The sequence below is a fragment of the Manis javanica genome, chromosome 1, assembly GCF_040802235.1.
Source record: "Manis javanica isolate MJ-LG chromosome 1, MJ_LKY, whole genome shotgun sequence".
Lineage (NCBI taxonomy): Eukaryota > Metazoa > Chordata > Mammalia > Pholidota > Manidae > Manis > Manis javanica.
Window position 1 is genome coordinate 103,019,410 of NC_133156.1, and position 26,923 is coordinate 103,046,332.

Sequence of the window (26,923 nt, forward strand, 5' to 3'; positions counted from 1 at the left end):
GCCATAAAGTGAATTTCTAAGTGTTTATTCTAGTGTTTTTAATCCTCTGTGCATTAGAAATAACTGGGAAGCACATTAAAAATACAGATGTTGAGCCCCACTGTCTTGTCAATGGATTTTAGCCCCAGGCAAGTCTGTTATGGATTCAGTGTGACCAAAGAAAATGACAGCAGAATGCTCTTTGGGGTGAAAGAGTTATACCCAACTTTATTTCCAGGTGGCAGGTCAGTCACTAGAATCCCATTCACTCAGAGCGAGTCTGTATGTAGCAAGCTAGTCTTTGCCTCTGGGCCCCTATGTCTGCACAGCTGTCCTGCACAGTCATCACACACAGCCGTCCTCTGGGTCTCTCTGCACAGTCGTCCAACACAGCCATCCTCTGGACCTCTGTCCTCAGCCCTGCCACCACTCCAGCCTCTGCTCTGCTCTCCCGCAGCCCTGCAGCCCTGCCACCGTGTCGCGCGCAGAGCACTGGGTGGAGCTCTTTTTATAGAGTCAAATTGCCCACAGGTGTGCAGTGAGCTAGTCAACCAGGACCAGGTGAGAATTCTGGCCACAGGAACTCTCATTTTATGCACACCCACACTCATGAATTCTAGGCCCAGGTATATGTTCTGTTAGCGTCTATGATATTAGAGAACCACAAGTCTAGTGTCTCTCAAATTTTAAAGTGCATATGAAGTGCACCTAGGAATCTTGTTAAAAATTACAGATTCTGGGGGTAAAAAACAGGATTCTCTGAGTATCCCACTCAGTGGATCAGAGGTGAGGTCTGCGGTTTGGTGACTCTAACAAGCTCCCTGGGAGGCTGATGCTGCTGGTCTACATGTCACACTTTGAACAGGAGGAAAGGACCACAGAACTAGATGCAACCACTCAGCTAATGGCAGCTGTGCCCAAACTGGAGGTTAGCACCTGGGAGGAAAGAACCAGTCTCTTCAGGAGTGGACTCCGGATACTAAGACATGAAGTGATTACAATGGATTGTACATACACCATCTCAGTAAATCATAAACTACACAAGATCAGCATTTTATATTATTTTTTTATGTATGAGAAAACCAAGACTCAGAAAGTCATATAGCTAGTTAGTGGGTACATTGGTTTTCCCATTGCTGCTCTACAAACGACCACAAACTCAGTGGCTTAAAACATGACTTTATTATCTGTCAGTTCTAGAGGTCAAAAGTCCTGATATCAAGGCATTGGCAGGGCTGTATTCCTTGGAGAATCTAAGACAGAATCTATTTTCTTTCTTTGGAGCTTCCAGAGGCCACCCTCATTCCTTGGCCCATGGTCCATCTTCAAAGCCAACAATATATCCAGCCCCTTTTCCTTCATTACATCTCCAACCACAGCTGGGAAAGCAGCTCTGTTTTTAAGGACTCATGTAATTAGATCGGGCCCATCTGAACAATACGGCACATTCTCCCATCTCAAGGTCTGTACCTTAATTAAATCTGCAAAGTTCATTTGTCATGTGAGGTAACATATTCACAGTTTACAGAGATTATTGTATAGACATCTTTGGGGAGGCCATTACTTTGCCTACCATGGTGGAAAAACCAACATTTGGAGCCTAGAATCAAATTCATATCTGATTTCAGAGCCAATACTCCTTCAGCTAAATTGAATGCTGCTGTTATTGTTGTGTTTCCTGGAGGCCAAAAAGAGTGAAGTGTAAGTTTGGTGCAGCTGTAGTAAGCCTGAATCCATTATCATTTTTAATTGAACTAAAGTCGAGTTTTGTTTATTGCAATTCACTTTGCATTCTCCTAACACTCAGCAAAACGCAGCCCTTCTGTGCAACTGCAACACCTTGTAAATAATGCACGGATATCTGATTGTGCTTCCTGGTGGATATTTAACTTAACTAAAAAATAAGATGGAAGCCAAGGAATATCTCTAAGATTTGGCAATAAATTACTTACACTTTCAAGAAATCATTTTGAAGCAAGACTAGCAAATGAGCCTTAACCTGTTCACCAAATCCCTCAGACTCCCACCACCACAGTAGCCAGGTGCTCCTGTCTGTAGAGACTTAGTCCTTAAACCAAGGCAAAACTCATCCCACACTTTATGAGTGCATTTAGAACTAGGTTTTACTTTTAGAGTAGCAATTCTATCCACAGAATGGGGCTTACAGCTATTAGATACATTTTCATAAGGACAATGTGAACAGAGAAATATTTAGTGTTGATTCTTTTAAACCCATTGTTATGGGTTGAACTGTGTACCCTTAAAAAAGAATTGTTGGGAACCCTCCTGCACTGCTGGTGGGAATGTAAACTAGTTCAACCATTGTGGAAAGCAGTATGGAGGTTCCTCAAAAAAACTCAAAATATAAATACCACTTGACCCAGGAATTCCACTCCTAGGAATTTACCCTAAGAATGCAGGAGCACAGTTTGAAAAAGACATATGTAGCCCTATATTTATCGCACCGCTATTTACAATAGCCAAGAAATGGAAGCAACCTAAGTGTCCATCAGTAGATGAATGGATAAAGAAGAGGTGGTACATATACACAATGGAATATTATTCAGCCATAAGAAGAAAACAAATCCTACTTTTTGCAACAACATGAATGGAGCTAGAGGGTATTATGCTCAGCGAAATAAGCCAGGTGGAGAAAGACAAGTACCAAATGATTTCACTCATCTGCGGAGCATAAGAACAAAGCAAAAACTGAAGGAACAAAACAGCAGCAGACTCACAGAACCCAAGAATGGACTAACAGCTACCAAAGGGAAAGGGACTGTGGAGGATGGGTGGGAAGGGAGGGATAAGGGGGAAAATGGGGCATTACAATTACCACATATAATGTAGCGGGGGTTGGGGGGAACACAGGAAAGGCAGTATATACAGAGAAGACAAGTAATGACTCTATAGCATCTTACTATGCTGATGGACAGTGACTGTAATGGGGTATGTGGGGAGGACTTGATAATAGGGGTAGTCTAGTGACCATAATGTTCAAGTAATTATACATTAATGATATTAAAATAAACAAATAAACAAACAAATAAATAAAAAGAATTGAAGTTTTAACCCCCAGTACCTCAGAATATGGCCTTATTTGGAAATGAAGTCACTGCAGATGTAATTAGTTAAGATGACTGGTGTCTTCATAAAACGAAAGACGCACTTGGGGAGAAGCTGCCCATGTACAACAGAGGCAGAGGTTGGAGCGATACATCTTCAAGCCAAAGAATGCTAAGGAATGCAGCAAACAATAGACGGGAGAGAGGCAAGGAATGATTCTCACAGGTTTTGGAAGGAACCCTGACAAGACCTCCGTTTTGGACTTCTAGCCTAGATAACTGAGAGAATAAATTTCTGTTGTTTTAAGCTACCTAGTTTGCAGTGCTTTGCTACGGCAACCTTAGCACACAGATGTATCATCTTTAAGGATGCTGTTGTAACTCATACTTCTCACTTCTCATATGGATGTATTTCTGAAAAAGGTGGATAAAAAGAGACCCAATGATGTGAATATGACTTAAATACTGAGGATGAACTTTCAGAGAATGATTTTTGATTATATTACTTAACCTATACAACAGAAATCTTGCCAAAACACTCTGAATTTGATTCCTACTTGTACTACCTCTTAAATATTTCTCAAAGTACTTATTTCTTTTCTTTTTGACTATTGCCACTGTTAAAAATGACTTTTAAGGATAATTTAGGAGACAAACTTTGTTTAACATGAAGCATTAAAGTTCATGAAGTAGTCATTCTCCATTCCTGAGGGTCCAGAGACTTAAAAATGGCACAAAAGGCAGGAAACTTTCATAGGATAAAGAGTAAAGAACAAGCATGAGAAAATAAGAGGAAGTAAGGATAAAGCCCCAAGTTGTTTTGGTGTTTGGGGATTAGCAGAGTGGATAGAGTGCATTTCTGGTCAAGTGGAACATTTACAGGGACAAGAAAGTTATCTTAAGTTTTGGTTCACTGACATGACATTCCAGACAGGAGCAGCTCCATCTTGAGTCTAAAACTTTATTTCAACTCCACTTTAATCCAAGCGACCATCATCTCTGTCCTAGACATTTAATAGCTTCTGCAGGTTGGCCCACAGTCACTGCCATCTCCCTCCCCACCATGATGCATTCTGACTGCATTCAGGATCGACTTTAAGATGCAAATCTGTTCCTCTTACCCTTCCACTCACCTCCACTTCCTGTTGTTCTTTGGATAGTGCCTAAAACTTAACTTGACCAACAAGACTCTATGATTGGCAGAGACCATGAGTGCTACCCAGCTCTTCCCACTCCAGCCCTCTCTGCCTCTCAGGGATTCTCTCATGTGCCATGGAGCTGTTCTGTATGTTGCTCCTTCTGATGAAAGTACTAACCATCCTCCCCTCCACACCCAGTCACCTCCTCATTCTTCACATATCCCCTCCATCATCACCTCCATGGAGGCACCTAGTTTTCTCTAACCCTGAGGTCTGATCTGCTATCAGATGCTCTCAGAGCTCAAGGCCACCGTTTCATTTTTACACTTATTTGAGTATTTATTTGTGGACGTCTTTCCTGGTCAATGGAAAGCTCAAAACAGAACAAAACAGTCTTGTGTGCCTTTGTTTATCATTGTATCCTTAGCACCCAGCACAATGCCTGTCATTCACAGGCAAATTAATTTGTTCAATGAAAGTTGAATGAATATTTAATTTTCACAACCACCTGGAAAGGAAGTGACTGTTTCCATTTTACAAATGAAGAGAATGAAGAAGCTCAGTTAAGTTCAATTATGTAAATGGCAGATAATCAGAGGTTTACGCAGAGTGAGTCTGGGTCTGATTATAACGGTCACATTCCTTCCAGTGTAGTCTATTTTTCAAAATATAATACTCAAATGTCATAAAATTTTCTGTGCAAACACTACAAAAGGTGGGGTCATAAGTAGCATCCCTGTGGTGCTAAATGCCAATGAGAGGAAGCTGAATCTGTGGGATGCCTTCAGATAGCACCTCATGCACCTCTACTAAGAAAACCTTCCCTACCCCCAAAAAAACTGTCCAGTATCAAACGCATAAGAATATCAGTATCTTCTCAGTATTATATGAATAACTCTTCACCCACTGATTGCTTCTAGTAATTTTAAGGAAATTTTAAGAGATGTACACAGGAGTTCATGAACAAGGATGTTCACCACAGTAACACAAACAGGTCTAACAGTTAAATTATGACACTGTTATAATGAATTTTTAATGTAGATACTAAATACATATTTTTAAACAATATTTAAATGACATGAGAAACTGGTTAAATATAACACTCAGTGAATTAAAGGGGCAGTAGATTAACAAAAAAGTCTAGTATGATCCCAATTTTGGGGGCATGTGTTTCTATCTATACACAGAGAAGAAAATGAAAAAGCAGCAAAATATCAACTGCTACCTCTGAGGAGTAAGATTATGGGCAATTTGTATTTCCTTCCACATACCTAATTGTATGTTTACCATGAACATACATTGCTTTTATAATGAGAAAAAGTTATTAAAAAGCATCTGACCACATTAATTTGCTCAAAAGGTTTTTCTTATGTTTTATCAGTTTTTCAGCTGCCATTTCTAAATTACATCAGAAACAAAATTCTTAAGTCTTTTGAGGAATGTTCCTTTCCCTAATAGTCATCCTTTAGAGTAATTATATGATGGAAGGCCATATATAGAACTCATTGGGCTAATTGCTCTGGCTCTAAAATATAGAGCTTGGAAGTAGTCACTCCAATCCTTAAAGGAAAAAAATGGACAAACTGAAAACCAATGATTTTTCTCAGACTCATCAAAGAATTGAGTTTGCAGGGCAAATCCAGTGACAGCCAAGATCTACTTACCTGGAACAGAACTGCTAGCCATAAACTGGTGGGATCACTAGCAGAGACCAGAGTCTTAGGGCTCTTCTGCTCTGGTGAGCACTACCTCCAGGCGACCCACCAATTTTTCATGGTGAAGACCAGAGAGATTCCCCCATAGCTCTGGCAGCTGCAGGGGAAGATGAATGCTTGTGAAAATATGCCCAGAGCTTTCTCTTAACAGAGGCCTACTCCCCAGGGGAAAGACTTTACTAGAGCCTTTTCCTAAAAGCATGGGAGAAGGCCATTCCTCATTCCAGCCCCTTCTAAGTCTCTCTTCCTCACACGAGAGGGATGGGAACGCTATCCAAGAAAAAACACATGACTCAAGCCCACTAGGAGAGTGCTCCCCCTTACACTTGCACCTCACCAGCAGGGCTCCAGGATTAACAGTGGATAGCTGAAAGAGCTACAAGACGCAGGCTCTGTCTGAGGAAGGAGTACTTAAGGAAGCTCAAAGTCAGAAGGGGAAATAAAACAAAGACCCTAGAAGAATTTGAAACCTCTGTCACCAATAGCCACAACAAACATTAAACACAGTCTAACTCCTAGCCAGGTTAGCAAAAATGCTCACACTAGAAAACTGTTTATCTCAGTTTCATTGCCCAGAGGAGGGATGTTCACCTTTCCACAAAAAATCACAAGGCATGGAAAAAGGCAAGAGAAACACACAGATCAAGATTCGTGATCAAACAAGAAATCAGAAATCTCAAGCAAGCATCAGAATGAGACTTATATATGATACGGATGTTAGAATTATCAAGACAGGGAATTTGAAAGATCATTAAAATGTCAAGGACTCTAATGGAAAAAGTGGATAATATGCAAGAACAGATGGATAATATAAGCAGAGAGATGGAAATCCTAAGAATCAAAGGTAAATGTTAGAAATCAAAAACACTGTAACAAAAATAAAACAAAAAACAATTCCTGGGTATATCATATATGACCTGCAGAAAAACAAAAACAAAGAGATCTTGGAAGAAGTTAGAGGAGGGATGGAAAACCATTTTACTTATAGAGGAATGAGGATAAGAAAAATAGTGGGCTTCTCTTTAGAAACCATGCAAGAAGTGAAATGAAATATTTAAAGTGTTGAAAGAATAAATACTAACCTAGAATTCTATATCCAGAAAAAGTATCCTTCAAAAGTGAAGGGTAAATAAAGACATTCACAAACAAAAAGTGAGGGAATTCATTACCAGAAGACCTGTCCTGCAAATAAATGTTAAAAGGAAAATTATTTAGGTCAGAAATTTGGAACTACATAAAGTGATGACAAATGGAGAAAAAAATAAATGAAGGTAACATTAAATCTTTGATTTTTTAAATTAATTGATGTAAAGGTAACTTTAAAGTAATAGTAATAATGTACTGGGTTATTAAAGCATCTGGATGAAATGAGTGCAACATCATAAGGGATGGGACAGAGGGATTGGGAATACTGTTACAAAGTACCTACACTACAAATGAAGACTAGTGTTACTTGAAGGTGTATTTAGATTGACTTAAAATGTATATTGTAGACCTAGGCAACCAATAACACTTTTAAAAAAGAAATATAATTGAAAGTTCATTGGAGAAAGCACCAGGGATCCAAGACTGTAGACCTTCCCTTTCTGGGCCCCATTTCCTCATCTGTGAAATGGTAAGGTTAGAATAGATCATTTCTCTCTGGTTCCCTTCCTGTTCCGAAATTTCATGACTAAAAAAATTATAATAAAATAAAAAAATAAGAAGCCTACCTCTTCCTTTAAATATATCTTCAAGGAGTGAAATCTATAAGGAGGAACCTTTTGAAAGGAATAAGGAGCCTTTAAACATAACTAATTCCCTAATCTATTACTTTAGTAAGTCTGTGTTCCCCTATTTCCACACTGTGAGCTGCCTTTGGCAGGTTTATCCAGTAAGTCTAATAAAATACTGGATTTGCTCACCTGGTTCACTGTTTCTCAATGCATTGTGCTGTGGGTAAAGAACATACAGGCTGGACGGAAAAGGCCATTTCACAGTACTGATTTCAGTACCAGAAACAGCACAAGAAATGTGCCTTCCAATCCAAAACAAAAAGAAACCGAGCTACCTTCCTTGCCTAAATAGAGCTCATAATCAGTTTGTGATTACCTCCAGATCTGTCAATAGACTTTCCTTCCCTGGCTGGCTGACAATATACTTGTGAGCTCAGTGTACACATTTATGGGCTACAACTGCCCTGTCAGTCAGAAAGTGTTGCTCTTCCAGATTACTGTGTAAGTTGCAGTGCTCATTTAAAAAGAAAATACAAAAACTTTGAGGCTAGACTAGAGAGAACTGTGGAAATGACCTGCACCTTTTGGAATGAGATACTGATCTTGTAAGTGGACTCATGGTCTCATCTCTAGACTTCTTTGCTTTAACCCCTTGCAATAAAAATCCCCAACAAGCAGAATTCTAGTCATAAGGCCAATTTCCTACTTTAAAACCACTGGCCCAGTGGCAGACAGATGTAAATGCTTTTAGGCCTCAGGGGACTCATACCTGTTCACAATTACTTGAATTCTATTTCTGCCCTACTGAGAAATTAAAGTGGCATGAAAATTAATGTTTCACTTGAAGCGAGAAAGGGTTGGATGCCCAGACAGCGATACATTCCTTCCTGGATTAGACAGTTGTTCAAAACACAGCTAAATAAATGCCAACGTGCCCAAATGAACTGGCTGTGGGCATTGGCCGGGACAAGAAGCAAATCTTGCTTGCTAAGGATCTTTGGCTAATCAGAGATCTCCCCTTGTTATAGTTAGAAAGAATTCAAGAGAAAATATAATGAGTCTCAGTTCTGAATTTTATCCAAGTCCTTCAGACCATAAGGAGTCCCTCAGGCCAGGAGTTCAACTGCCCAGAAGTAAAAATGAAGAAATTTTTATTAATAGCCATAGCCCTTTTTCAGGGCATTAGGGTATTCACCCCAAGAGCTCTAAAACTTTGACTTCAGACAATAGCCTGAGGTTAAAGAAAAAGTTCAAGCTCTACAGTAGCCAGATGGATTGGTGTGCACCACTTCATGGGACATCATATAATGTGGATGTGTTTGGGACAGAATGCAGCTCCTTCTTAAGGGAAAAAAATGTAACTCTTCTGCTTCAGATGTCATACTATAGTAATACCAAGATCAAAGCTGCACATTTAAGGAGAGGATTTTTCTTTTTCCCACTTTGCCAGCTGATAACATAGCACCTTCTCATCCTAAACCACACTAAAAACTAAAAACTACAGCCTCGCACAATTCTGCCTTTTAAGCTCTACCCAAAAGTGATAAAGTATCTGTAAACAAAACACAAATTGCTGCACATTTGCCTCTTGGCCAAGTTACAAACCCAAGTGGTGTTCGGGAAATGAAAGGTGAAGAAAGCAGTGCCTGCCTTCATTTCTTCATTTTCAGTGGTGTGAGCGTGCAAGTTGAATTGTTTTTCACAGACAGCTGCATACCTGTTAGAAATTCGAGCGGGTGAGGAGAGAAAGAAGGAAAGAGAAATGATCTTGGCTAAGAGGTGTGCCACAACCATAACGGATTGTCAAAATTAAAAAGGTTGATGAAACCAGCACCAGCTTCAACATACCTTTTCCACAGCTCTGTCACAAGACCATTCTAAGTTAAAACTGAAGTACTGTTTGTAAATGCAAAGGTGAGTTAATAATGGTTAAGAGATCTAAGGTAAAAAAAAAAAACAGAAACACCACTGGAAATGTCTACAATCATAAGGGTCTTTGAAAACTTACCCTTCTAATGGAGAGGTCTGGCTATCACAACCTGACCCACAGGCGCCATCAGCAGGGAGGCAGCCTGCCACTGCATGCTTCCTGCCGTGTTACCACAGCAGGTATACAACATCAGCAGCGGCACCCTGTTGCCAGAAATGTGAGCCTGCATCCAGTCATGAGGAAACAATTAGAACACTGCACACCGGACAACTGTCTTGGATTCTTCAAAAAAAAGCCAATGACATGAGAAAAGGACATTATAAATTTAAAAACTGAGCAGGCAAATGCAGTGTATAAACATTCAATGGGTTCTGGATCATAAAACAAGTGGGTGTCATATAAAAGACATTTTTGAGGCATTTGGGAACTGCTCATTAGATATTATTGCATTAATATTAGTTTTCCTAGGTATATAATGGTATTAGTAGGTATGTAAAGAAATATCATTCTTAGAGGTATGCTGAAGTATTTGGGGGTGAGTTACTTTCATGATTTAGCAAAAGTACATATATACTATATATATATATATGTATGTATGTATGTGTGTATATATGTATGAAAAGAATAAATGTGGCAAATGAAACAATTAGGTGAATCCAGACAAAGGGCATACTGGTGTTCATTCTGCTACTTTTTCAATGCTTCTGTAGATTAAACATTTTTTCCCAAAGTTGGGGAGGAAAAGTATTCTTATTTTTCAGAACATGCATCTTGTCTTCCTTTAATCAGCTCACAAACAACTTTTAAACATCCACTCATCTGGTATTTATAAGGTTTTTAGAAGTAGGACAGAAGACCACTACCCTTAATAGGTGAGACCTATGTTTTAAATTCATGGAATTAGGAATTAGTTGTGTGGCTAGACTGCTAAGATTTTCAAATTCTCACTTTTGTATGTCAGAGTAAAACCAGATAGCTCTGAGTCTGGAATCATACAGAGCTGCCCAGTTCCAGTAGCGTGTCATTTACTTTTAAACAACCTCACCAAACTATAATGATTGAGAGCAGTTTTTAAATGGGTATCAAATTATATGGCGCCTTTTGTACTCAAACTCCTTCCCCTGCACGCCCACTGCTCCTGCACATACACTTCCATTAGAACCACTATTTTCTCATATCTTGTTGCAAGTGTGTGTTTCCACTGAATTGTAAAACTTCAGGAGTTACCCCACTCTAAGCCCAGATTTTAGCATAGCACTAAGGCACAAAATGGGAACTCAACAAATACTAGAGGAATAAAGGAATAGGTAAAATAAAGATCTAAGGTGAAGTTTTCAAGTGAAACTATAAACCTGAGTATTTTAACATGTAATGACATGGCTGGCTTCTCTAATAAGAGAATAGGAGAGAGAGGAGGGAGAGACTCTTGAAAATAAAAACTTTATAAAGTGTTACTGTTGGTCACATGTTGGCATCTGTCAAGGGCTGGAAGAAGTCTCTGGAATATAAAATAAACAGGAGTATGTGTATGCAATAGAAATTATCATTATATTGTATTGGGGCCTCAGTTCAACCAGAGGTCTGAGTTCTTTGTCCAAAACTTAGTATGTTTGCTATAAGACTGAATTAATGAACAAAATTCTGTAAATCAATAATTACATTTTATGTCTTATTTGAGCACTTAAAATTTGAAGTAACATGAACTTTTTCTTCTAAACTATTTACAAATTAACCTTTGAGTTTAGAAAAGTGAACCCAACTCTTGCCCTGAGATAAATTTTTTATTTTTTAATAAGGTAGCCATTTTAGTAATATTTGCTATGACACTATAATGAAATATGTCAGGAATTGGAAAGATGAGTATTTTACTATAACTGAGAAACTAGAACATGTTTGAAAATTGCTGATAAGACTAATAGGAATAATGCCTCAAATGAAAGTAATTAAGTCAACAAAAGAAATTATTCTTTTTAGATCAGTCTTCAGGACTGGGTAATAATGATAAAGAAGTAACATACTAAAGAAACTTTAAGTCTTGTAAATGAAAAGAGAAACTGAAAGGGCAACTAGGATTTGCTCCGGACAACACTCCCATCTACTAGGACACAGCTAACAGCAGAGTATGACAGCAACATTTCCTTTAAGTCACTGGGCAATTTTTATTAACTCACTTTTTGTGGAGCAGGACAAATAATCAGACAAATCAAAGGTGAGGTATCTTTGGAAAATTTAATTTGGATCATATTTTCTCTCTCTTACTGAAAACATCTAATATTTCCATACAGTTGAGGTTCCACAGCTCACAAAGGGGCAGTGGGTTTACTGCAGTTATATACTGTACCCAACTTTCTATAGAAAGATCAGACATTTTCCAACCTTGCTTTCCATTTCTTTAAAAATGCTTTAAAGGTTCCTTACAATAAATGGCAAGTAAAACAAAGTAAGGCTTATATTCTCCTTTTCCCCCTTTTCTTGTACTGCATGTTGGAGGAATAAGGAAGGAAGACTTGTCACATCAGTGTTGGTACTCAGGGGATCGCTGCTGAGTCCTCCAAGGTCCCCGCATCATCGAGGCCCTGATGCACCCCTGCACAGAGGCACCTGACTTCCTCGGGTAAATGCCAAACAGCCTGTCACAGACTGTCACAGCACAGTGGGTCTGTGGGCTGTCTAGTTCTCAGTGCTCACAGGGCTCCTGGCCTTTTGGGGGTAACAAAGGAAGAAGGACCAAATCATGACCAGAGGTCTCCACCTGGTACTGCAGTACCACAGGTTTACTTCTGCAGGCCTTACAATATGCTTAAATACTTACTGCAATTACTGAAAGAAAAATGAGAAAAAAATCCCTTTACTAATTCCCATATCAGATGACTAGAATGAAAATAAAAGCATGTATCTGATAAAGCAGGTTTTCCAAGTCCAAGATGAAATCAACTCCCTTGTACTAAGAGCACCTCAGTAATGTGTATCTATCACTATTTATGTCTTTGCTCTAGGCACTAATTTCTTGCATCATCTGAGCATCTCCATCATTTTTCAAGCTTGCAGTTTTGTTAGCTTAAAAAAGGGATATGGCAACCAAATTGAACTAATTTTGGTTGCAGAAAAACATCTCAGATATTAACCTTCGTCTTCTCAAGTGTTAAGAGCACACGATTAAAAGGTTATCAAACAGTTTCTTAACAGGAAACTAAGCAGCTATTGTTATCAAGTCTATCTCTAGTAAACACAGGGCCCCTCATAAATATAAAATTAAATTCTTTTCAGGAATAGGATTGTGATTTTAGTTATGCACAATTTACATTTATTTGAACTCTGTAGTAAAAAAATGCGTGGTCTTTGCTTCTTTATACTCATACACAGGGATTTATTTCTTCATCATCTCAGCAGGCTCTCACACACAGATGGCAGGCTGGGTCCTTGGTCTGCTTCTGAAAGGGAAGGCAGCCACATGGCATGTGTTCTCAGAATCCCTGCAGAAACTCCTGTAGCTGGGTGACAATCTCTGTGTCCACCGTTTCCATGAGGGACTGGAAGCCCTGCTCTCCCAGTAGCTCCTGCTGCACCTTGAGCTTCTCATAGATGAACTGCTGCAGTGACACTGTGTGCACCGGGTCCTTCAGGGCCAGCTGGGGACAAAGAGGAGCCACACTGTGTCAGAGAGGCAAAGGAAGCCCATCTTACCTGTGACTGACAAAAATGATTTGTAATCTCTTCTGTAGTGACAAATCTGCCTTGGCATCCCTTACGAGGGATTCTAAAAGAGCCTCATTGTGGGAAGTCTGTTAAACAAAATTTCATGCACTTACTCTACCCTCAGTTCCCTAGGCCTCTGATTAGTCCAGTTTCTCAACAGCTGTGTGTACATCCATGTTAAGAATCAAAACCAGGTAAAACTATTGGGAAAGGAACAGAACATTGAAAAGACCAGTTAAGCAAAATTGTCTGGGGTCCCTCTTAAGAAGCTCAGGTACTCTACTGTAGCAGCTTAGTGAGCCCTGAGGCCCTTGGGACTGACAGAGCAAGCACTGCCCTGCCTTGACTGCTAGGCTATTCAGGCGCATGTACATGCTTCTGGTTTAAAAAAAAAGAGGAAGAAAAATAATGAATAAACATAGATTTAAAAAAACAAACAAATGCTCCTCCATTCAAACTGGAATATTTGGAAAATGAAAGAAATACAATTAAATTAAAAATAACCCATCACACAGTGACTGCAATGGGGTTGGGGCAGGGGGACTTGATAATATGGGCGAATGTTGAAACCACAATGTTGCTCATGTGAAATCTTCATAAGATTGTATATCAAAGATACCTTAGTTAAAAAAAAACCATCATTCCACTTCCTAAAGGTAACAATCACCACAGAAATCACTCTGCCCTCTGTCTGTACTGTGTCTGTGGCATGCACATACATACACATACATAAATACACAATTAGTAGCACTCTTTGCATTTATATGAATACATAAAAATTCTACTCTATCACATTCTAAGAATTATTAATCTATTAATGTCATAAATTTTTTTGTTACAGTATGTTGAAGTAATAATGGTATAGTTTAAGTACTTTTAACTATTTGCTGAATAATCTATCACAAGCACTGTTCCATGTTACCACATACACAGTTCTTCCTCTACATTTCAGGTTATCTCCATACCATATCTATCTCTATCTAGAAGAATTAACAGATTAAAGGGCATAGGCAACGTTATGAGTCCTACACATACTATCAAGTTGTTTTCCCTACAGCTTGTATGAATTGAAAAGGTATAGGAGTTTTCAGCTCAAGACACTGTTTCTACCACTGGTATTACCATTGCTTAAATTCCTTATAATTTAAGAATTGAAAAGTAACACACCATTGCTTGAAATTGTACATTTCTCTCATTATCAATAAAGCTGAAGGTCTTAAGTAAAGTGCATGCCTTTTTGTGCCCAATATGGCTGAGGAGAAATTCTTTTCTTTTCTTACTGATACTCAATGTTATTCAAGGAGGTGAAAGAGCTGTATCTGCTGTTTGGGCAATGTAAACAGATTTTAAAATAATGACCACAAATGGAAAATATAACTGAGAGGCAGACACACAGATGGCATTAATTTGAGATTAAACCCCCTATGTGACCATCCAGAGTTTCATGGTAAGTCCAAGGCAAGGGCAGTTTTAACACTCATTTTCCTGTCGGTCAGACAGGAGAAGGAACACCAGGAAGTCGTACATTAACAGCCTGAAGGTGTCATGCTACAGAAGGTACAGCAACTGGAGACCAACATTTCAAAATACTTATTCTTTTTAGCAACATGCAGTAATGTTCAATATTATTTTGATTACTAAGAAACACATCTCTTGCTAAACAGGATGTGGACTCTGCTAAAATATGAAATATCTGTAACAACCGTCTACAATACGAGTGAAAAGCAGCTGAGCTTGAAATTCATGTTCAACACATCACTTCAATTACTGAAATGAAGCTAAGGAGTGTGGTTTTAAATGATGTTTTTCAAGAAACTGTAACCAGTTAACTTCTCACATCTCTACACTTTATTTTCCAACAGATTAATAAAAAGGAACACTATCACCATGCTAAAACCTACTAGATGACATAACACTATATATGTACAACATTTTTTGAAGTGTATTAGTCAAAGATTAAAAGCACTAAACTCTTTTGGAAGGAGAGTTACAGAGAGAAAAGGAAGAAAAAAAGACATATACGGAATCTCCAACTGCATAACTTAAAAGATCTTAAAAAACTTTTTAACTGAAACCAACACAAGATTGTATATCAATGATACTTCAATAAAAAAATTGTTTTAGTTAAAAAAACATGTTAGCAAATAAACATCTATTTTGGCCTGTGGTAGGCATTAATTAATTATAGCTATTCTTTCTTTTGAAGAAATATCATATAAAATAGATTGATAAAATGATTCTCTAGAGAAATCATTGCTGTACATCCACTAAAACTCCAGATATTTGACTGAAGTAGTGCATTTTCAAAACTATTAATTTTTACAAATAATGCCCACCTAACATAATGAACTTAATTATCTGATTTAATGTTAAAAAATACAGAATGCCATCAAAACTGAAAGTTTCTGTGATGAATGCCCTTGTACTGTTCACCATGTAAGAATTTATTCACTATGTAAGAATTCGTTCACCATGTAAGAACTTGTTCGTTAGGCTTCAGAAGAACTTAATTATCTGATTTAATGTTAAAAAATACAGAATGCCATCAAAACCGAAAGTTTCTGTGATGAATGCCCTTGTACTGTTCACCATGTAAGAATTTATTCACTATGTAAGAATTCGTTCACCATGTAAGAACTTGTTCGTTAGGCTTCAGAAGATTGGAGACTGACGAGAATTAGGCTTGAGATGGATTAATGATTGTACATTGAGCATTGACCCCCCCATACTGAATTTTATTGTTGTTAACAACCATTTGATCAATAAATATGAGAGATGCCCTCTCAAAAAAAAAAAAAACCCACCAAAAAAAAAATATATATATATATATAGAATGCCTACCATGTTTATCAAGTGTGTGTTGAGAAAGTAATTCATTTTCTAACGTAGTAAGTAAATTATAATCAGGAATATAAACCTGCTATTGGAAAAACTATACTGCAAAAGTAGATGTGACATAGCCTTCTACTTCCAAAATAATAAAATACTCTAATTCTTCCAATAAGTAGTAAAACCCTTAAAGACGACTTTAAAAGGTGGAGAGATGGAGGCTTGAGCGGGGCCCCTGTCCCCAAGGAACACCGTGGTGGTGAGTGCCCTGGCTTTATTTCTGCCTCCTGTATCCCAGCTTTGGGGCTGAAGAAGCTGGCAACCTGGGAACAACGATGACCGCAGACAACAGAACCTCCAACAAAAAGCTGCTCTCTAGCCAAAGACCAGTAAAGGGACCACACAGCTAGACAGAAAACTTTTAGAGAATAACTGGTTGTGATATAATGAGTTATAAGAAATACGTATTTGGTCATTCATATAACCAAATATGCATTTCCCAGGTATATTTTGTCTTCATCCACAGTTCCTGAAAACACTGCAGTCTTAAAGGTGAAACAGGTGTTTTGTCATGTTAATGAGACTTTTTTTGGACCGCATCCAAGAGAAGGAGCTGGAGGTTGGATCGGCCAATGGCCAGTGGTTTAGTCAATGTTCATCTCCGCGCTCTCTCTGCTCTGCTCTGCTTGGTTGGATCTTGCTTCTTGGTCCGAGAGCTTCTATGCTTGGGGAAACCGGAATGCCTCCACGAGCCATCAAGCCAGTTCCACCAGGACAGAAGCTCCACCAGGACAGAAGCTCCTTTATTTGGGACCTTGCCCTGATGTCTCTGTTCATCTGGCTGTTAACTTGTATCCTTCACGTATCCTTTATTAAACTGGTAAGTAAGTGTTTTCCTGAGTTCTGTGAGCCGCTCTAGCAAATTACTTGAACCTAAGGGGAAGGTCTTGGGAACCTCCAGTCTGTAGGTGGTAGGTCAGAAGCACAGGGAACTGCCTGGGGCTTGAAAACCGTGTCTGGAGTTGCGGGTGGAGAGCAGTCTTGGAGGACTGAGCCCTTAACCTGATAATCTGGTGCTGTCTCAGGGCAGACAGCATCAGAATTGAGTTCACTAACACTCTGCTGGTGTTAGAGAATTGCCTGGTGTAAATATGTGTGGGAAGACCCCCCTCCCACATAATCACACACTGAATTCAGGTTCAGGAACCCAAATGGAGCTATCCTACTATTACTGCTGTGTATGATATTGTTACTGTCATACATATATGTAAGGAAAAAATGGACCATCTCACTGGTCTACTTTAGCTAAATACCACAGAATAAACTGTGGCCTCACCCCCACTCATGCCAGGTGTCATGCTAGGGTGTTATTCGACCAACCCATCCCCCAACAGTGTCTGTGGAAACCCCTGGGGAGCCTGGACTGTACCCCCTTCCTCACCCTACTGTCAGGAACAGAGTGATACACCCAATTCTCCTGCCAGGGCAGTGTCAAAAGAAGCTGGCTAAAAGGCTTCAGTAAGATTCAGAGTCTCATAACATAACACTAAAACTGTCCAGGTTTCAATAGAAAATCACTCATAGTAACAAAAGGAAGAGGCAGGGCAGGAGGGAAGTGTGTCTAATTTTAAAAGGACAAGAGGGGTCTTTGTGGTGATGGGAATGTTCTGTGTCTTGATTCTGGTTGTGTTGTCACAATTCTGCAAGATGTTTTCATTGGTAAACACCAACACTGGGTGGCAAGGAATCAACTCCCGAAGGTGAATGATCAAGAGTCTGAACCTATATGCCAGAATTCAAGCAAACTGTTCAGAGCAGAATCTTACAAAGTCATAAATTGTTTATTCTTCTTTTCCACACATTTCTAACAAGTATGATGATCTTTGTTTAGATGGAAATTTGCTTAAATGCACAAATATGAGAATATAAAAACTTGCAAAAGTAGAAACAGAGAGCAATATGGAGGCTCAGTTGACAATATGGGAAAAATATTGGGAGTAATGGGAAGACATAGAAAACAATTAAAAATGGATCTGCGTGAAATGCAATGTAAGCTTTTCTGGACTGAACCCTGCAACTAAGAGAATTAGTGGAAAACTGATGAAATCTAAATAAAGTCTGGAGCTTAGTTAATAGTAATATACCAATGTTGCTTTCTCAGCTTTGCTAAATGTACTATGGTAGTATAAGATGTCAATATTAGGGGAAACTGGGTGAGGAGCACAGGAAAATGTTATGTTAGCTACCTTTCTTTAAATCTAAAATTATCCATAAATAAAAACAATCTGTCCTTATGCCAGTACCATACTGTTTTCATTACTGTGGCTTTGTAACATATTTTGAAATCATGAAGTGTGCAGCTTTGTTCTCTTTCAAGATCGTTCTGGCTATTAAAGGTCTTTTATGGTTCCATGTGAATTTCGGAATTGTTTTCTATTTCTGTAGGAAATACCATTGGGATTTTGATAGGGATTGCACTGAGTCTATAGACTGCTTTGGGTAGTATGGACATCTTAACAATATTAAGTCTCCCAATCCATGAACACAGTATTTTTCTATTTGTTTGGACTGTTTTATACCCTGCAAGTTTATTATATTCCTTTATTAGTTCCAGCAGTATTTTTAAATGGGGTCTTTAGAATTTTTTATATATAAGATGTCATCTGCAAACAGGGACAGTTTTATTTCTTTCTCATTCAGATGACTTTGTATTTCTTTTTCTGGCCTAAATGCTATTGCTAGGATTTCCAGTACTATGCTAAATATATACAGCAACAGAACAGAACAGAACCCCCAAATAAATCCACACATAGAGTCAAGTAATCTTCAGCAGAGGTGCCAAGAATAAACAATGGAGAAAGGAAAGTCTCTTCAACAAATGGTGCTGAGAAAACTAGATATCCACATGCAAAAGAATGAAATCCCTATCTTAAGCTACACACAAAAATCAACTAAAATTGAATTACAGTTAAACATAATACATTAGACTATAAAAGACGAGAAAACAGGGAGGAAAGCTTTATGACATTGGCCTTGGTAATAATTTCATATGACACCAAAATAAAAGCAACAAAAGCAAAAATAGACAAGAGAGACAGTATCAAACATAACTGCAAAAGGTATTTAAAAACATGGATGCAGAAACAACCACATTCCTCTAAGGCAACTTGGTCTTAGAGGTGGGGACAAGCAGTTCTAGACACCTCAGTTAGCTTATATAAATGTTCAATTACAGAACATCTAAACACCGATGCTGGCAGGTTCATTTTTGAAATGAGAAAAAGTATGCCTAGGCTTTGAGTGGCATCCAAGGCTGACTTTCCTCAAGTCAATGATACCAGCAGAACTAGAACATAAACTTCCAAATCTTGGTTTTGCTCTTTCACTGAATTCCACACGCCTAACTCCCATTCTCACTCCCTGAGGAAGTACACGATCATTTAAGAAATATTTTCATTAAATTGTTAAACTAAAATTAACAAACTTATAATAGGTTTCAATTATTACCAGAAGACAATTACCAAGAATTCCTGACTCCAGGACAATGTCAGATAAATTAAGTGCTAATAGCTTGACTCACTTCAAAAGTCCAAAACTGGATTTATCATTCTTTTACTTATTTATTTACTTTTATTTTGGTATCATTAACATACACTTACATGAACAACATTATGGTTACTAGACTCCCCCTATTATCAAGTCCCCACCACATACCCCATTACAGTCACTGTCCATTAGTGAAGTAAGATGCAAAAGAATCACTACTTGTCCTCACTGTGTTATACTGCCTTCCGCATGTCCCCCCTCCTACATTATATGTGCTAATCGTAATGCTCCATTTTCCCCCTTATCCCTCCCTTCCCACCCATCCTCTACAGTCCCTTTCCCTTTGGTAACTGTTAGTCCATTCTTGGGTTCTGTGAGTCTGCTGCTGTTTTGCTCCATCAGTTTTTGCTTTGTTCTTATGCTCCACAGATGAGTGAAGTCATTTGATACTTGTCTTTCTTCACCTGGCTTATTTCACGGAGCATAATGCCCTCTAGCTCCAACCAAGTTGTTGCAAATGGTAGGATTTGTTTTCTTCTTATGGCTGAATAATATTCCATTGTGTATATGTATCACCTCTTCTTTATCCATTCATCTACTGATGGACACTTAGGTTGCTTCCATTTCTTGGCTATTGTAAATAGTGCTGCGATAAACATAGGGGTGCATATGTCTTTTTCAAACTGGGCTCCTGCATTCTTAGGGTAAATTCCTAGGAGTGGAGTTCCTGGGTCAAACAGTATTTCTATTTTTAGTTTTTTGAGGAACCTCCATACTGCTTTACACATGGTTGAAATAATTTACATTCCCACCAACAGAGTAGGAGGGTTCCCCTTTCTCTACATCCTCACCAACATTTGCTGTTGTTTGTCTTTTGGATGGTGGTCATCCTAACTGGTATGAGGTGATATCTCACTGTGGTTTTAATTTGCATTTCTCTGATGATTAGGGATGTGGAACATCTTTTCATGTGCCTGTTGGCCATCTGAATTTCTTCTTTGGAGAAGTGTCTGCTCCTCTGCCCATTTTTTAATTGGCTTATTTGCCTTTTCTTTGTTGAGGTGTGTGAGCTCTTTATATAATTTGGATGTCAACCCCTTACAGATATGTCATTTATGAATATTTTCTCCCATGCTGTAGGATGTCTTTTTGTTCTACTGATGGTGTCCTTTGTTGTACAGAAGCTTTTTCATTTGATAGAGTCCCACTTGTTCATTTTTGCTTTTGTTTCCCTTGCCTGGGGAGATATGTTCATGAAGAAGTTGCTCATGTTTACGTCCAAGAGATTTTTGCCTAAGTTTTTTTCTAAGAGTTTTATGGTTTCATGACTTACATTCAGGTCTCTGATCCATTTTGAGTTTACTTTTGTGTATGGGGTTAAACAATAATCCAGTTTCATTCTCTTACATGTAGCTGTCCAGTTTGCCAACACCAGCTGTTGAATGGTCTTTCATTTCCCCATTGTATAATCCATGGCTCCTTTATCATATATTAATTGACCATATTTGCTTGGGTTTATATATGGGCTTTCTAGACTGTTCCATTGGTCTATGAGTCTGTTCTTATGCCAGTACCAAACTGTCTGGATTACTGTGGCTTTGTATGAGAGCTTGAAGTCAGGGAGCATAATTCCCTCCCCCACCCCTGCTTTATTCTTAGGATTGCTTTGGCTATTCGGCATCTTTTGTGGTTCCATATGAATTTTAGAATGATTTGCTCTAGTTCATTGAAGAATGCTGTTGGAATTTTGATAGGGATTGCATTGAATCTGCAGTTTGCTTTAGGCAGGATGGCCATTTTGACAATATTAATTCTGCTATCCATAAGCACGGGATGTGTTTCCATTTGTTGGTATCTTCTTTAATTTCTCTCATAAGTGTCTAGTAGTTTTCAAAGTATAGGTCTTTCACTTCCTTGGTTAGGTTTATTCCTAGGTATTTTATTCTTTTTGGTGCAACTGTGAATGGAATTGTCTTCCTTATTTCTCTTTCTGCTAGTTCATCATTAGTGTATAGGAATGCAACAGATTTCTGTGTATTAATTTTGTATCCCGCAACTTTGCTGAATTCAGTTATTAGATCTAGTAGTTTTGGAGTGGATTCTTTAGGTCTTTTAATATACAATATCATGTCATCTGCAGACAGGGACAGTTTAACTTCTTCCTTGCCAATCTGGATGCCTTTCATTTATTTGTGTTGTCTGATAGCCATAGCTAGGACCTCAAGAATTATGTTGAATAAAAGTGGGGAGAGTGGGCATCCCTGTCTTGTTCCCAATCTTAAAGGAAAAACTTTCAGCTTCTCACTGTTAAGTATGATGTTGGCTGTGGGTTTGTCATATATGGTCTTTATTATGTTGAGGTACTTGCCCTCTATACCCATTTTGTTGAGTTTTCATCATGAATGGATGTTGAATTTTGTCGAATGCTTTTTCCGCATCTATGGAGATGATTGTGTGGTTTTTTTCCTTCTTTTTGTTGATGTGGTGGATAATGTTGATCATTTTCAAATGTGGTTCATTTTCGAATGTTGTACCATCCTTGCATCTCTGGGATGAATCCCACTTGATCACGAAGGATGATCTTTTTGATATAGTTTTGAATTTGGTTTCCTAATATTTTGTTGAGTATTTTTGCATCTATGTTCATCGGGGATACTGGTCTGTAATTTTATTTTTTTGTGGTGTCTTTGCCTGGTTTTGGTATTAGAGTGATGCTGACCTTGTCAAATGTGTTTGGGAGTATTGCCTCCTCTTCTACTTTTTGGAAAACTTTAAGGTGAATGGGTATTAGGTCTTCACTAAATGTTTGACAATATGCAGCAGTGAAAACATCTGGTCCAGGGGTTCTGTTCTTAGGTAGTTTTTTGATTATCAATTCAATTTCCTTGCTGGTAACTGGTCTATTCAGATTTTCTGTTTCTTCCTGGGTCAGCCTTGGAAGGTTGTATTTTTCTAGAAAGCTGTCCATTTCTTCAAGGTTAGCCAGTTTGTTAGCGTATAATTTTTCATAGTATTCTCTCATAATTCTTTGTATTTCTGTGGTGTCTGCAGTGATTGTAGACTCTCTTTTTTTCTTGATTAAGTCTATTTAGGGCCAAAACTGGATTTTAACAAGCAAGTAGTTCAGTATTTCTTGGCTTTCAAATCATTGCTCTAAAACAGAATATTTCTGGTTGAACTGTGTATCAGGTCCTTCTGTTGGTTAGTATAGCCTTCTGATATGCTTTGACACATAATGTGGTTAGTCTTTAAAGCTGGTGCAAGATTTTAGCTCCTATGGTGCTACTTACTGGATGTGTATATTTGTTCTTTGAGATTTTTATTCCTTAAAATCAAAAAATATTTTAGTACATTAATCAGCAATTCCACCCAGCAGGGATTTGGTTGAAGCTGAATCTTTCATTTTGCTTAGGTCATATGGCATATCATATTATCCTTTATTTTTTAAGCCTCCATATACCTTGTGATAATTTTTTAGAAATTATTGACTGTAAAATTATTTCAGATGAAAAAGTTCCCTAGAAAACTACAGATCTTTTTAAGAGTAATAGTATATTTTCCATGAAACCGAGATTATATATAAACACATTAGCTATGCAACAGACCAAAAATCTTAAAGGACAACTTGCCTACAACAATGTATTTAACCATGTGGTCTTCAAAAATTCCTTAGTTTGGCATTTTCCTCCAAATATGTTTGGCTTAAAATTCCCTTCTTTTTCACCTGTAGTTGTTTCACTGCAGGTAACTGCCAAGTTCTAAAATATATCTAAAACAACTAAATTTCTAAAATCAGTTGGATATAAATTCTCCTCACTTGGTGGCTTCAGAAAGTGTTTGAGTCCTGTAGATGCTAAGCAGAACTCACCTCATCACTAGTGCTTGGCAATGCAGATTTAGTCACGAATTACACCCAGTGTGAAACCCAAACTCCAAGACAGCCACCTGAGACTTTTATCATCACTATTGCTTTGTAGCTGTGCTTTGAGGAATTTAGACTATGATTTCTATCTGTCAAGCTTGTAAGTAGAACTATTTTACATTGCTATGTCTAGAAAGACTGGGACTCAAGACTCAGACCTCATGACATAAAAATGACAGCACATACATGTCTCGGTGACAAAACCTGAAATTTCAATTTAACAATTAGCTTGTAACCTAGGTTTTCTGATATAACTAATTTTTCCCTCCATCAGTGCTAGACCATTACTGCTTGGATATTTTTACTCTACTTTTAGTTTTATTGTGGTTATGCCTTTCAGTAAGGTGCTTTGCAAAGTAAACTTGAGAGAAATACATAATTTAAGCAATGAGTCAGAGTAATTATTTCAAGCCCAGATCTGAGCAAAAGAACATCTTCTTATGTCTTCACACTTATTTCACTTTGGAATGTTCTTTATCAGAACAATTAAATAGGAATCAAAATATTATATCTACATTTACTAAATTCCAACCAAAAGCACAGACTAGGCTCTTCACATATATTATTTCATTTAAAACTCACAGTAAGAAATCCTAAGGAGGACAGGGAACTCTCAGCAATATAACAAAAAGTCCTTACAGATGGTTCTCACTCTTGGTGGCACACTGGGAACTGTTTGAAGAATTGTTTTAAATGTTGATATCTAAGTCCTACTTGTAGAGATTCTGATTTAACTGGTTTCAGGAACTGGAATTTTTTTAAAGCTCCCCAGGTGATCCAAAAGTGAGAAGAACTGCTATAGTAAAATTTGGAAAAACCACTTTTGAGGGCTAAGATCTCAAGTAAACCCAACAAAAATTTCTATAGATATTTCCAAATTCATTGATAGTACACTTAAAACAAAAATCCTTTAACTAGTAATTCTAAGACCTATAACTTAATCCCCACTTACCACCACCTACTTCTAGAAACTCTTCAGGAATTCCTTTCTCCTTTAGTTTCAGTGGGGCATTTGTGAGTTCCTTTTCACTTTACTATATGCATACTAGGCAATGATAGTCCTTTTTTCTTCATTGACTCTTCCACCATGTAAAAGTTTAAAGCCCTTTTGATTTTGATTTTTGACTCTAAAATGTCAGAAGATTCCCCAAATCACAGGGTAAATAAAATCCATATCTGTATAGGACCTTTATTTTTTTCCAGTTTTTCTAAGTGGCTATTACTGGTATATAACAGCAGCCTTTGTCATTTAATTGGTCACCTTTCTTCATAGTTGATTTGTTGATTTTCTTGACTTTTCTAGTTTAAATGATCATTTCAACAACTAACGACTTTAGTCTCTTCACTGACAATTCTTAAGCTTGCACTCACTAGCTGGCATTCTTCTGTCTTCTCAACACACTGCTAGAAAGTCCATGTGACAGACCATCACCAAACCTCTGCTTCCTAGTACACAGACAGGCTGCACTGCCCAGTCAATGGAATGTGAGCAGGAATGATATGCGACATTACCCAGTCTGACTCGTGAATCACTACTTCTCATTCTTTGCCCTGCTCCACCTTCCAGCCAGATAGATACCAAGAAGGCAGCATCTAAAAATACATCTGGATCATCCCTGAATGGCCATGTGAATTATACACTCACTTTTTAAAAAAATATACACACTTAATCCTCTCCTTTTTGTGCTTTTCCTGAGTAAGAAACAAACTATTACATTAGCTGATATTCCAGAATCTGTTATAGAAAATGGCATTCTCTGGTGTTTAGACCATTCACTACCCAGTGGCATGTTTTTGCTTTGTTTCAAATAGCTTTTTTTAAAATCATGTTAAAGGCGTATCATTCCATTCTTATTTCAGTAAGAAATCCATGAATAAATGGTGACTTTAATGTTGGATTAAATTTGCTAATGGTAATTTATATTTTCTGCATCTACTTTTACAAATTAAAAAGTTTACTATCTGCTTTTTTTCTATTTTATTCTTTTTCTTACAATTCTCACAGTTTTCTAGGTTTTGGAATAGCTGAACTAGCATACCATTACCTATTCCATAAAATTTGATAGAACTAAAGAAAGGAAAGGAGAAGTGAAGGAAAAGCAAGAAAAAAGGGAAAGGGAAAGATGGAGAGAAGACAAGTTGCTGCCAAAGTATGTCAGTTTTAGAATCCTAAAAAATTATGCTGCCTTTTGAAATGACTCTTTGTGTTATGAAAGCATTTTTACTATGAAACAATTTTAGCAGTAATTAAGGACTATCTCGATTCAACTGCCAGCAATGGAGTTCTCTCTCTACAGTAAAAAAAAAAAAAAAAAAAAAAAAATCAACTCTCATACATAACTAATTAATAAATAATAGAAAGTAGTCTTCCTTACATTCATCTTATCATCATCAAAGTAAAATGACTACATAACAAAGTATAGCAGAATATTTATTTAGGGATATGCTATCAGTGTTGTTAAATTAGAAAATAATGGCCTACTAGATATTTAAACATGTTAATACCCAGCAGTACCTCTGATCCTACTACCTTCTTTTCAGAAATATTACTAATATTCATGTTTGTCCATTTTGTGAGAACATACTATAAAACCAAATAAGTCCCATAATACACTTATTCCATTATTTGTAGTTTCCAGGTGATATAGAAAATGGCAAGAAGATAAAGAGGAACAATGAGGGAAAATCAGATCTGATGTCGTCTTTGGCTGTGTTATCTAAGCTTTCTGAATAGCAATTATTTCTGCCTATAACCTTTTTAAGGGGAGAGAGAACTATGAACATCCCAAGTGTAAGCCATCTACAGGAAACACCTGCTTCTTTATATCTCCTTATTACTACCATTGTCTCTGTGGTTCAATGAAGTGAGCTCACAGACCAAATCTTATGAGAATCTTAAGGTTTTTGATAAAATGGTTCATAAGGTCAAGCTATTAGGTGACAGACTGAAAAGTAAATGCTATAAATAGGAAATGCCCAGAGAGAACCCATAAAGGCAAGAAAGTTTAATAATAATTCAGTCAGTATCCTCAATCTCTTTCAAAAACTGGGATTGTCATTTCATCAGATTGTAAACCATCAGTAATTTATAAAAGTGATAGAATATGAAGGGAATGAGAACACTGCATCTTGACCATCTGCTGACAGAGCAAAACTGTTAAAGAAATTGTAATATTTCAGAACTTGCAATAATGGACTACTTCTGGGAAGGAATATACTATTCTATGGCTGTTTAACTTAAATTTGCTGCAGTATTTGAAACAATCTCATGCACTATATTAATTACATTATATATTTATTTTAGTCATCAGGTTTGGCACAAAACAAAGGAACAGCTCCAGAGCAGTCCCTCCTGAATTATAAGTGGAAGTCAAATAGAAAACTCTC

The 26,923-nt window shown here is 37.7% G+C and overlaps 1 protein-coding gene across 3 annotated transcripts in view; it reads right to left on the minus strand.

The window, feature by feature from the left end:
- The window catches only part of IPO11 (importin 11), a 289,809-nt gene that overhangs the window by 31,272 nt on the left and 231,614 nt on the right, over positions 1 to 26,923 (minus strand). For 2 of the 3 annotated variants that reach the window (XM_073235800.1, XM_073235804.1), the window contains exon 30: positions 11,759 to 13,172. The exons of the other annotated variant lie outside the window; for it this stretch is intronic. In XM_073235800.1, the coding sequence (XP_073091901.1) occupies positions 13,008 to 13,172 (165 nt within the window). In that variant the 3' untranslated portion in view covers positions 11,759 to 13,007. Of the gene's footprint in view, positions 1 to 11,758; positions 13,173 to 26,923 lie in introns of those variants that run through there. 3 annotated transcript variants of the gene reach the window in all.